This window comes from Hetaerina americana, unplaced genomic scaffold, assembly GCF_022747635.1.
Source record: "Hetaerina americana unplaced genomic scaffold, ioHetAmer1.1.p SCAF_8, whole genome shotgun sequence".
NCBI lineage: Eukaryota > Metazoa > Arthropoda > Insecta > Odonata > Calopterygidae > Hetaerina > Hetaerina americana.
Window position 1 is genome coordinate 78,464,482 of NW_027287427.1, and position 11,512 is coordinate 78,475,993.

Sequence of the window (11,512 nt, forward strand, 5' to 3'; positions counted from 1 at the left end):
TTATTAATATTTTTGTCCCTTGTCACGCCTAAAAAGATTCTACTTCTCGTTGAGTCCGACGAAAGTGATATTTTAGGATTCTGCAGTCTATTGTTGCTTTCCAAAATAGAAGCGGTTATGCATTAACTGCCGGACTCCTACTGAATAATATCCTGTTCATCGACTGCTGATTTGGTATTCATATGAAAGGTTGATTGCCCCTGCCTAATCGGGGAAAATCCCACAATATGCTGTTATCTACATGACATGTTTACTATATTGCTGCTGTCATTGTTGCTATCTGTTCGTCATCTTTTCCGCGAAAAGATGACGAACTGTTGTCAGACTCGGAAAAAATGTACATTCAGTTGAAGCTTCTTTCATCAACTATTTCACGAGACAATGTCCTTCCTGGCATTAGCATAACGATCGTCCGAAATTGGAGTCGCAAAATGTAGGGTAATTTGAAATATTTTGCAAATCTTCTTTGTCATTAAAAGTGAATTTTACTCAAAAAAAGTTCAAGTTTCCTCCAGCATGGATAAGAGACATTTCAAACAAGAGAATACGGATCAATCTCTAGAACTCCTCAAAGTGGTGGATGACGGATTTTGTCCTGACTCCTTGACACCAGTAGGTAGTACTGCATGAATCTCACAGAGCAGTGGGTAAATAATTTCATTCACTCCCGTCCCTGAGGATGTGTTGGTAACGGAAGATGGGATTCATAAAAGGTCGTAATTTCGTCCACAGATTCCAATTGAATGTACTCCTCGTAAACATAACGACATACGTTTTAACAACCAAATCCTTATCCCTGAAACCCACGGGATAGAAAAACCAGGATTAATATTCGTGTGTGCTAGTACATTGCCATGACTTGGACTCGAACGCAACGGAAAGAATATAAATATGACCTGCAATACAAGAAATATTCCTCATCGAAAGAATCTAATGGTTCAAATGAAAATTGCTTTTCCAAAACCGTTGGGAGTAAACATTTGCCTGGGCGAAATTGGGAACATAAGAAAACGACGGTGAAATGAATTACTCCCATGACGGTAGAACTAGCACCGTCAGACGACTCTCCGTCGCCAACTTACTACTCCCTTAAAAAAAAGGGCGATGGTCCGAATTTCGCCCCAACAAAAACAAAACACCCATCTCCCCACCCTCCCCATCACCTCCATCACAAACCCCATCACATCCGAACGGATCTTTCGACCGCTGATTTTGATGCTCGTTCGGCGATTTGCGTGCAGTGGACGGAGGAGAGGCTGCCGAGCGGGGAAGTGCGACCGGGAAATTGGGGTGGGGGATCACGGAGACTGCGGCCGGGGGGGAGAGGGGCAGTGGGAGGGGAGATAGTGAGGAGGAGGCGAAGTGAGTGGTGTGGGGCGAAGAACCTTTTCCCTACCTAACCTCCCTCCAACCCCAATGCCCCTTCCCGCCAGCCCTTTTTTTCGGAGGGTAGGTTCAGGCGGGCTGATGCCAGAGAAGGGACCCAAGGGGGGAGGGGGCTGTGGCGGCGGAGTGTGAGGTGGAGGGACGGGAGGGGCGGGCGAGGAGGTGTGTGCCGCGAGAGGGTCGGTGGAGTGGGGAGAGGCGACGCGGAGGCCGGGGGGATGGGCGGCGAGTGAGAGGGAGGGAAGAGGGCGCCCCTGGGTGGAAGGGGCCGTAGGGGCGGCGGTGGTGGGGGAACAGGGTACAAGTAGAGGCTCCCCGAGCGGCCTCGCGCACATTTCGGCAGTCGCTACAGAGCTGAACGGAGAGCGTAAGCCAGACCGCTCTCCACATCTTTATACACTCGAAGACGTTCGTACGCACCAAACCACGCGCGATCTCCTGTGTTTTTTCTCCCCCTTCCCACTGCATATCATACATATATACGCGCCGGTGCACCGTGTTTACCTCACTAGCCACCCTGCCATCTCCGGCGAAGGTTGTCTCTCTCCCTAGTGAACGACGGACAATTTATTTTTATATTTTCTCCGTTCGCGCTCCACGCTCGTAGGATTCGGGGACACTTTCCTCATCCAAGAGCGGCAATCGAGATCTCCCTCCCCGAGACACACTTTGTGAAAGGTTTCGGATATTCCCATTCCCACCGGAGTGAACTCGACGTGTGCCAGCGCCGGGAGGAGCGGAATCGGCGCTTCTTCCTCTGCCGCAGTACATGGCCACGACCTTCCGAGTCATGACTCTTGGACCAAGCCCGCAGAAAAACTCCCCCAAGACTTGCGTCCTTCTCTCGACGGCGCCAACGGACTCCAGCCCGCAGAAGATGAGCGTCCTGCTGCCCGCCAAGCGCGTCTCGCCGGCCGGCGGGGACTCCAACCCCGCCGCCCCGGCCTCCAACACCGCCGACATGCTCCGCTGCAAGCGGAGGATCACCTTCACGGGTTCCGTCCACCCTCACATCCACCACCACCAGCCCGCGTCCGTCGCGCGGAGGAATGCCCGCGAGCGGAACCGCGTCAAACAGGTCAACAACGGCTTCGCCACCCTCCGCCAGCACATTCCCATGTCCCTCATGCTGGCCGCCGCCTCGGAGGGGTCCGAATCCCCGTCGGAGCGATCCGGGAGATGCAGCGGCTCCTCCAACTCGGCCGCAGCCAAGAAGATGAGCAAGGTAGAGACACTGAGGTGCGCCGTGGAGTACATCCGGAGCCTCCAGTCCCTCCTCAACTCCGAGAATCCCCCGAGCCAGGTCCCCGGCTCCCCGTCCCTGTCTTCGGAGGGCGGCGTGGGGTCGAGCAGCATCCTCGGCGGTTTCTACGGTGGGAACGACTTCGCCTCGTCAGAAGGCTCGCCCTCGTCCGCGTACCAGTTCCCGGTGCAAGCGCCACCGCCCTCCTCCCTATCTTCTCCCCCGCCTTCGTCGTCCTCGTCCTCCGGCTCGCCGTCGCCGTCCTACGCGTCCGACGAGGCGCCGTCCGCATACACCCCCTCCTGCGGTGTCTTCTACGACTCGCACGCTTCCACCCCGGCAGAGGCGTACGAGCCGATGAGCCCCGAAGACGAGGAGCTGCTGGACGTCATTTCGTGGTGGCAGCAGAGCCAGTAGCTCTCGGCGGCGGCCTCGACCGCGATCTTCTTATTGTTCATAGACTTGGTGAATCAAAAGACGCTCGAAACAATACATATCTCGGGGGTTTGGCGGGAGAGACTTCTGTCCGAAAGTCGGGTGACGGTGGTGGTGGTGGTGGCGGCCGAGCTGCGTCCGAGTGCGCCCCAGAGTTGCCGCTTCGCCGGCCGAGGCTTCGCCGGCGATGGAGGCGGCGCATTCCGGTGTCCGGGCCCAAAAAGTCAAGAAGGAAGGAAAGGGAGGTGCCACGGCAGCGACAGTCTTACGGTTAGTACGGTTTTTGTTTCTAACATCTTCATGATTCACATCAAAATGGTTTTTTTTCCAATTTATTTTCGTAAGTGATCACAATTTGGTTACTCTTGGCAAAGTTGATATTTAAAATCCTACACGTTAACTCCAATGTCGTTTGTATTTAATGCAGTCATTCTTGAAACTCTCGGTGTTGAAATCTCAGTTGCATGTTTATGTTTCCATATGTTGGTTAAGTGAAACATGATACCATACAGAATTTGCCATGATTTTTAGTTGACTCGTGAATCTCGTATTTCACGCACATTCAGGTTTTTGAACTAAAAATGTTTTTATAGGCAGTCAATTATCCGTAACCACCTTTTGACATTAATGATGATTGCAATCCTAAACGCTTCCGTAATAAAAACGAAGCTGTTGAAATTAATCATTGAGAACTTGATTGAATTATCCCCCTTAATCAACCTTAAACCGTTACTGTGATTAATTCAGGCGACCAGTGACGACCTTCAATCTGTGTGTCACATCTTTCGGTGTTCCATGCGTAGATTCAGAGGCACGCCAACTCGGCGCGAATAAACGCGGATTCCCCCCAAAAAAAAGAACAACGGTGCGAGCCGCCAACAATCCACCCACCCCTCCCCCTTTTCCGGTTCGGGATGCGGGCAGAATTTTAGTGGATCGGGTCCGAATAACTCGATTCCATAATCATAGCGCGGGGCGTCCCATAACCACGCTCTTATGAATGGCCCGACCATATATGGGAAGAGAAGAACCGGGATCGAGCCACGATATTACGGCCGAAAATAATAATAAAAAATTATGAGCTCGATTGCCGTCGAGGTATCTTTCCCTGACCGAGAAAGATGCCGACGTGTCCGAAGCATTTCGGTTTCCGAGGGTAATGAAAAAGGTTTAAAGGGAAAAAAACAGTGGTAAAATAAAACGGAGTCCATCGAAAAAATTCTCTCTCTCGCCCCTCCCCTTCTCCCCCCAGCCGCTCTTGTTTTGAGTGCGTGCCTCTGTGTGTGTGTGTGTGTTTGCGCGCCTGCATGTTGTGCCCGCATGCGTTCGCCCTTAATGGTTATGCTCGGACGGAATGGACTGCAACGTCCCCTGAGCAAAGGAGTGCAAGTCGAGGGTTGAGCGTCCAGAGGAGAGGCGGGGGATGGCACGAGTTTCCTCCGGAAGACGGACAGACGAGGAGGGGTTGAGGGAGGGAGGAAAGGGTCGCCTTCTTTCCCTGGAAGACGTGGTATTCCAGTTGGCAGGGGGAGGGTTTGAGAAGGGTGGGGGAAGGAGGCGGGAGCGTTGGTCGCGTGCACCGAACCATTTTTCCTCAAACCCCCTCTCGTCCCCCCCCTCATCCACCCCCCTCCCCGCACGCATGCATGTTCGCTGCTTCTACCTCCCTTTCTCCGTCTATCGCGGTGAAAACTAAATATTCCGCACGCAGAACTCCTCCACGGATGATATACAACAGGATTCCCTCAACTCATGTCTCAACAGGAGCATGATGGTGGTAATGTCACCTTTGGAATGCTAGAACGAGCACCCCATTTAATAATTACCGTAAATACCCTTGGTATTCCTATTCCGCATTGTTTTTTTTTGACAAAAGATGCTTAATTTTTAACACATGTACTCGAATCAAGTGCAAAATGTATTGAGTAGCCAAGAGAATGTCCTATTTTATAATTCATAGACCCGAACTAATTGTTAATATTTTGGGCACTACTCATCACTTTAAATAATTTGTTTCAATGCATATCGTATGATTTATAGTACCATATTTGAAGCAATATGTCGCATAGGATCACTGTAATTGCAAATTCAATTTTCAGTCAGGGTATAATGCTGCATATTAATTTATTTTAAATATGTTATGCTTATTTTTATCACTGCTTGAAAATTGTCAAAAACTGACATAACTGACTGAATATGTACAATAGATATATATTTTTCTGTGATGAAACAATCGTTTTTACCCTCCGGAAAAAAATATTCTAACGCGATGATTGAGGAGGAATATAAATTTGTCGAAGTACGTAAGTAAGATTCTAGAATAAGGTATACTTTCATTAGTTCTCTCTATCCGAGGGATTGTTTCGTTGTCGTTTTAACATGGTTGGGTTGTTCCTTTTGCAATCGCAGTGCTCTTTCTTGATTCCTCCGAATGTATAAAAATTAAACGTGTATCCGAAATAGGAAGTAAACGGTAGTGTTGTGCACGACACGTGCACTCATTATCGCAATCGTGTCACCACCAGAAGACCACGGTCACCGCCACTCGATCCGCCTTTGCCCCTCCTGCTATCTTTCACTCCTAGCCGTGAGGTAACACCCACCCACCCATGGACTCCTCTCCTCCCCGATCATCCCCCTCCCTCCCTCACCTCGACGCAACCCCTCCCTCACTCACCTTGACGTCCTCCTAACATCTCTCCCTACCCTCTCAACCCCAAGTCCTCTACGGCTCTCTCCCCACAAGACATCGCCACCACCCCTGTGGCCCCTCTACCCTACCCCTACGCCCATTCCTAATTCTCCAACACCGTTGAATCCAGCCTGTTCCTTTTAAGTCGGACCGTAGCAGAGAAACTTGTCAAAGGAAGTGTTTATTACGGTACATTTTTTTGGGGGTCTTTCGTTCGACAAATTTTACGCACATGCAAATGATTAAAAAGTGATTGCGTTATTCGTGGAAGAGGTAGGAAGAAGAATTGGCAAAATATCGTTTATTGAACGGACAGGTTAGGGCATAAAAATTCATCCACTTGCATGGGATTTTTAAATTAGATGAAAATATCTTCAATCATCAGGTTTTATTGTGGAGAAAACTTTAAAGGCCCGCCTAGGGTCACTTATATGAACTGTGTTTCGAGAATGTAAGGTAGATTTATGGGTGATTATTTAGAAATATCATAATTCTTCTCTATTCAGAAATTGTATTAGAAAAGAGCGTTGGCATGCCAAAGTGCTGAGGTCCCAGACTGTGGTAATGTCCGTCAGATTCGTCGGATTACTATTTCTCAAATTTTCCGAATAACTTATCACTTTCAGATGAATATTAAAATCAACAATAAGGATGATGTCCGGTATCTTGATCACTAAGACGTATTTTAATTGCGCACGTATTTCTCTTGGAGCACATGCAGTCATTTCAAGGTCGCGACTTATTATTTGGCTCAGAAGTGCGTTTGTGAGAGAGAGAGAGAGATAGTCCTTATTTTGATATCGAATGAGTTGATGCAAGAACCGGTCGGCTGCTGAATCTATTTGTTGCGCAAGATCTCTCGAAAGAAATCTTCGACCCCTTGGAGCTGCGTCCTCGTTGGTTTTTAGGTCTTCCTTTTACAGAGAAGAAGTTTTTTCTGCTCATGAACATGCCCAGGTTTGAGCCCTATCTACTTTTGCAAGTTTTGTATGTCAGTTATCTTCCTGGAAACCACACGCACTTCTTCACTTTCATTACCATTTCACTTATGAATAATATATGGTTCCTTTAATCCCTTCAGCAAAAACGTTTAAAGCCTCTCAAACGTTTCTCACTTCAAGCATTGAATTTAGGTGAGGCCGTTTGACAGTAAAAATTGACTCCCGAATCAATTCGAAAATAGCATTATTAATCATGCAAAAATTTGCAGACCTGAAATTCATCTATCATACTAATGATTTACGAGTTACCATTGATTAAATTGACTTTAACTGAATGGGTTTCGACACTTAACTTTTAGTTTTCTCTACGGTCACAGGATTCAATCACTCCGAAAAAGTTGGACGTTTGAATGGTGACCGTGGCTTGTTTTACACTGATCCATTAGTTTTATAATTATAGTATTTGTTATTCACCATGATGATGTAGACGCTTGAAGATATCTTTCAAAATACCACACGAATAAAATGTATTTTTGAAATAAAAAACGTCTAATACTTCGCAGCTTATGCTATGCTACATCATATATTCGAATTTTTGGTTCGAAGCTATAGTTGTTGTCCCGTCATCTCATTGCTATTCCGTTCGTAATGCGGATATTAATTCCCCAATGTTGGCACTTGTTTTACCAGGCCGAACTATCCCATTGTATGAAGTGAATAGAACAGAGATAAATAGATCCCATAGAATAAATCGACGTAAATTGTTCTTTCCATCCACAAGTTCCCCACGTGAAATTCAGCATTAGCAATAATAATGGCGATAGTAAAGAAAGTGATCAAAGGCCGATACAACCTGCTCCGGAGATATCCTTAGCATCAAAGCCCCGGCATTGAAATTGTCTTTCCATCTCTGCGTGCCTGCTGCCATCCCCACTCCTCCCCTCAGTCTCTCCCTTTCCCCGCTTCTCACCTCACCTCACCCACCCTCCCGCGCTCCTCATTCTTCGCGCTGCTGCCCCCAGTCCCCTTCCCGGGCCCGTTTATCCCCTCCGCCCCGCCACTCACCCCTCCCCTCTTCCGGACGAGTTTTGCCGGCCGCTTCCCTCCCTCCCCGCCTCCCTCCGCACTCCACTCCCGTGCACAAGCCTGGGGATTGCCGGTACACCTCAACCCATCCATCTAAAAAGCCTCCCATCCCTTCACTCCCCATCCTCAACGTTCATTCAAGACCCTATATTTCCCTCCCAGCCTTCCCCTTTTTTCCATCAGACGCTTATCGCCGCAATGATTCCCTTTCCTTCATCCTTTTCCTGCTCTTCTTCTTCCTTCACGTAAAAGTCCTCTCACTCGCTCACATATCCTAAGGAAGATCGCGAGGGTTTTTATGCTATCGAGAACGGAGATATTCGTTCGAAGGAGATTGACGCGGGGACGCGAAAATGTCGTGCGAAGGCATTTCAATGTTTGTTTTCGGTTTTTTTCACGATTTTACCTGCGTGAGCTAGTCCCCTCTCCCGAAATTCCCATAACGATTTTTGCTGAACTGTAACATTATTACTTCACGACATATCTCCCCTCCTGTTTTGAGTCATTTGACTGCGTTATTTAAATTATTACTAATCACCATTTAAACTGTCTGTAATTAAGCGATCATTAAAATGATTTACCTTTGCAATAACTGAAATCTGCGTCGTATCGGTATCGATTGTGATGTAATTAGTTGAACAAGCAATATGAATGACAGAAAATGAATCACCCGAAAATGTCCTTGGGAATTAATGCAAGGCAACGATTATTCCATCCTCTCTGAGGTTACAAAACATGAGGTACCTCTATACCCTTTCGAATCATACCAACGAGCATCTCCGAAAATATTCGCGAAATTGATCGATGATGGTTATTTATAGTTTTTCTTCTTAGAGACGACTGGAGGAAAATGAAGAACTGGAAAAAATGAAATCGTGTGCACAGATTTTGGAAAACTTGGATAAATTGGTGTGAGTCTCGAAAAATTTTAATTGCCAGTAACTGTTTGATAGTGTAGAGGGTGCAAAAAAACCGAGACGCTCTAAGACGGTCAAGTTTTATGGTCGGAGTGGATTGGAACCGGGAGGGATTTCAGAGGCCAACCTTAAATGTAATTTCTCATCGGATACATTTTTAATGGGCTTTCATAACTCACTTTTGCCGTAAAAGGCGGGCATTACGTCGGAATTGAGAGTCATGGTCCTTCACGAATTAAGCGTGTTTGAAAAAACTAGTAGCCTCGAATGACAACAATTCCGGGTGGATGTAAAAGCCTCTTTTTGTTAATCTCCGTTCTCTCGACTCCATATTAACCTTATCTAGCGGAGAGCCTTGAATGTTGGTACGCAATCATTCTTCATTAATTTTAGCAATCTTTGTTTCTCGAAAATATTAAATTTCCATTCATTTCGTTTTTAGAGGATAATTAAAAACTACCCGATTTCTCTCAACGTAATTACTTGCTAATAACGAGTGTTCGGTGAATTTATGTCCGAAATTCTCTAATTTAAATCCGCTCAAAGTTATCGTCACTTCCAACGCTTGCTTTTTCAGAAGAAATAACCGACTGAGTTATGGTCTCCCATTTCTGAGCTAGTTATCTTAGTACATCCCCTGATTGTAACAAAAAGATTCCGATCGATGATGGCTTCTTGATATAGATGACGATATCTTCTTAAATATATAGTTGGTCCCAGTGCCGGAGAACTGTTATTAACTTTGGTGCGGACATCATAAGCTTTTTTTAAATTTTATTTTGGGAAACCCGATTCATAATCCCTCGCTCCAAAATCAGGAACGTTGGAAATTAAACTGGGGTGGCAATTAGAACATTCTTTTAGCTTTGGTTGCCTAGGGCGCATAGATTTCGGCCTTCTTTTCCGTCGCCAGAAACGTTGATTCTGTTAGAAATCCCAAGATAGATTTTTTGCTTTCGAACTAGCCTTGCTAAAATCACGTAGGAGAAATCTCTACGAATCGAGTAATCTATAATCCTCTTGTCTGGAACATTACAGTTTTAACAGTTCTGCATTTGGACTTTTTTATACAACGGTATTTGCGTGTATAGATAGATCCTGGTCTGAAATAATTACCCTAATGAATGCTAAAATTAATATTAAGGATATTCATCCTTGCATAATAATGATAGGTTACGTCTTTACCACAAAACATTAACCCTGCAAACATTAACTACTGTTCCGAATTAGTAGTAGCAGCCGTTGCACTAGAAATGTATATAATTAAATGGATTTTTTTAATTATAGCGTTGGTGTCGGAGTATCGTTTAAGTTAGTGAACTCTTGCCTACATTCTTCTCATTATCCCATCCATCCCATCCGTCCAGTCACCTCCCAGCGTAACCGTTCTTTTTTTACCCATGCTCCCCTTCCACTGCTTCGTCTGCACCCTGCCCGTACCCTAACCAGAGCATCGCAGCACTAGTCGCCACTCTTTCCCTAACCTATTTTTCGCGGCACAGGTTCATTCTAGGAAAGGGTCTACCTCTAAAGACTCTGGGGTACGGTGGGGCTCGAGGCATTGAAGGGAAATGGGTCCACGTTGGATTGATGTGCCGTAGGATTCTTCTTTTTTCTTTCAAAACCTTCTCCATTCCCCCCCTTCCGACGGCAACCTCCTTGTACCCAGCGAGGAGCACACTTCCACAACACAAGACTTCCCTCGCCCGCCGCTTCTGCATCCTTCGAAAAACCCTCGTTGGCCCGCCGGGGGTGGTGCGAGGCGCGTTGGGGAGCTTGGGGCGGGAGTGGGGGGGGGGGACCTCCATTCCTCCTTGCGGGCGTTGGGAGTGAAGGGGGAGGCGGGGGGGAGGAGCGGGCGGATGGGATTGGGAGGGGGACTACTTTTGCTTGCTCGAGCGTTGAGCTCTCCGGGCCCTTGGCCGCCGCCCCCCGCAAGTTCCCTTCCTTTGGTGAGGAGGAAGGAAGAGAGAGGGGCCGCAAGGAAGTGTCGCTCGACCCTTTTGAAAGCGAGGAGCAGAAAAGAAGAAGGGGAGACTATAGAAGAGAGTGAGGGTGAGCATGAAAGGAAATGCTCCGGCGGGAGCACTGGGGGGGGGAGGTAGGCTAGCGGGGGGAGGGGGTGGTGGTGTTAGAAATGGACCTCAATGCGTGCATTTTTTTCCCTCTCCGTCTCGTCATGGGGTAGGGGAGGGAGATATTCTTCTGCAGAGGGTACGGTCGGATGGAGAGATGGATGCCATAACCAGACCTACCTGTCTGGCTTTCTTCCTTTTTCACGTCTCGTCTCTTCATGCACTTCCTCAATCTCCTTATTATTATTTTTGCTCGCCATTTTTTCTTTATTCTGCACTTTTATCACTGTCGGGGTTCGAAGCCCGTCTTCGATGTGGGCGTTTCACGTCGCTGCCATTGATTGGCACGGGACAAATGGCAGCTGCGTGTATAAAAAAAGATAAATGCAAAACTTCAATGGTCCTAAAGGCACATCGGAAATGAAAATGTTCTTCTCCAGCTAGGCTATTGACAAAATTTCTCTGCCCCCTTATTGTAAATATATTCTACGTCTAATATTGTATTAATAGCCTAACATTTTTAGCCGATTAGCGTCATCAATAAAATCCTATTCTAATTTTTCATCGTTTAATAGAATTTCCAAGATGTTTTCATATTATTTTGTTATCTAATTCCTCACGTTCCTTCACATTTTCCGTAAGCTTCAAAAATTTTGATCTGCATTGCAGCCATTTTTATGAGGACGTTCAAAAATTTCATCACATTTATTATGAGATAGGATAAGCCTTTTTTAAAT

At 46.7% G+C, this 11,512-nt stretch overlaps 1 protein-coding gene across 1 annotated transcript; it reads left to right on the top strand.

The window, feature by feature from the left end:
* The first annotated feature begins 2,155 nt into the window (after positions 1-2,155).
* Positions 2,156-3,046, top strand: LOC139698148 (achaete-scute homolog 1a-like). Its single transcript, XM_071597072.1, has 2 exons — positions 2,156-2,505; positions 2,572-3,046. Exons 1-2 carry the CDS (start codon positions 2,156-2,158, stop codon positions 3,044-3,046), a joined length of 825 nt encoding a protein of 274 aa, XP_071453173.1.
* The last annotated feature ends 8,466 nt before the right edge of the window (positions 3,047-11,512 follow it).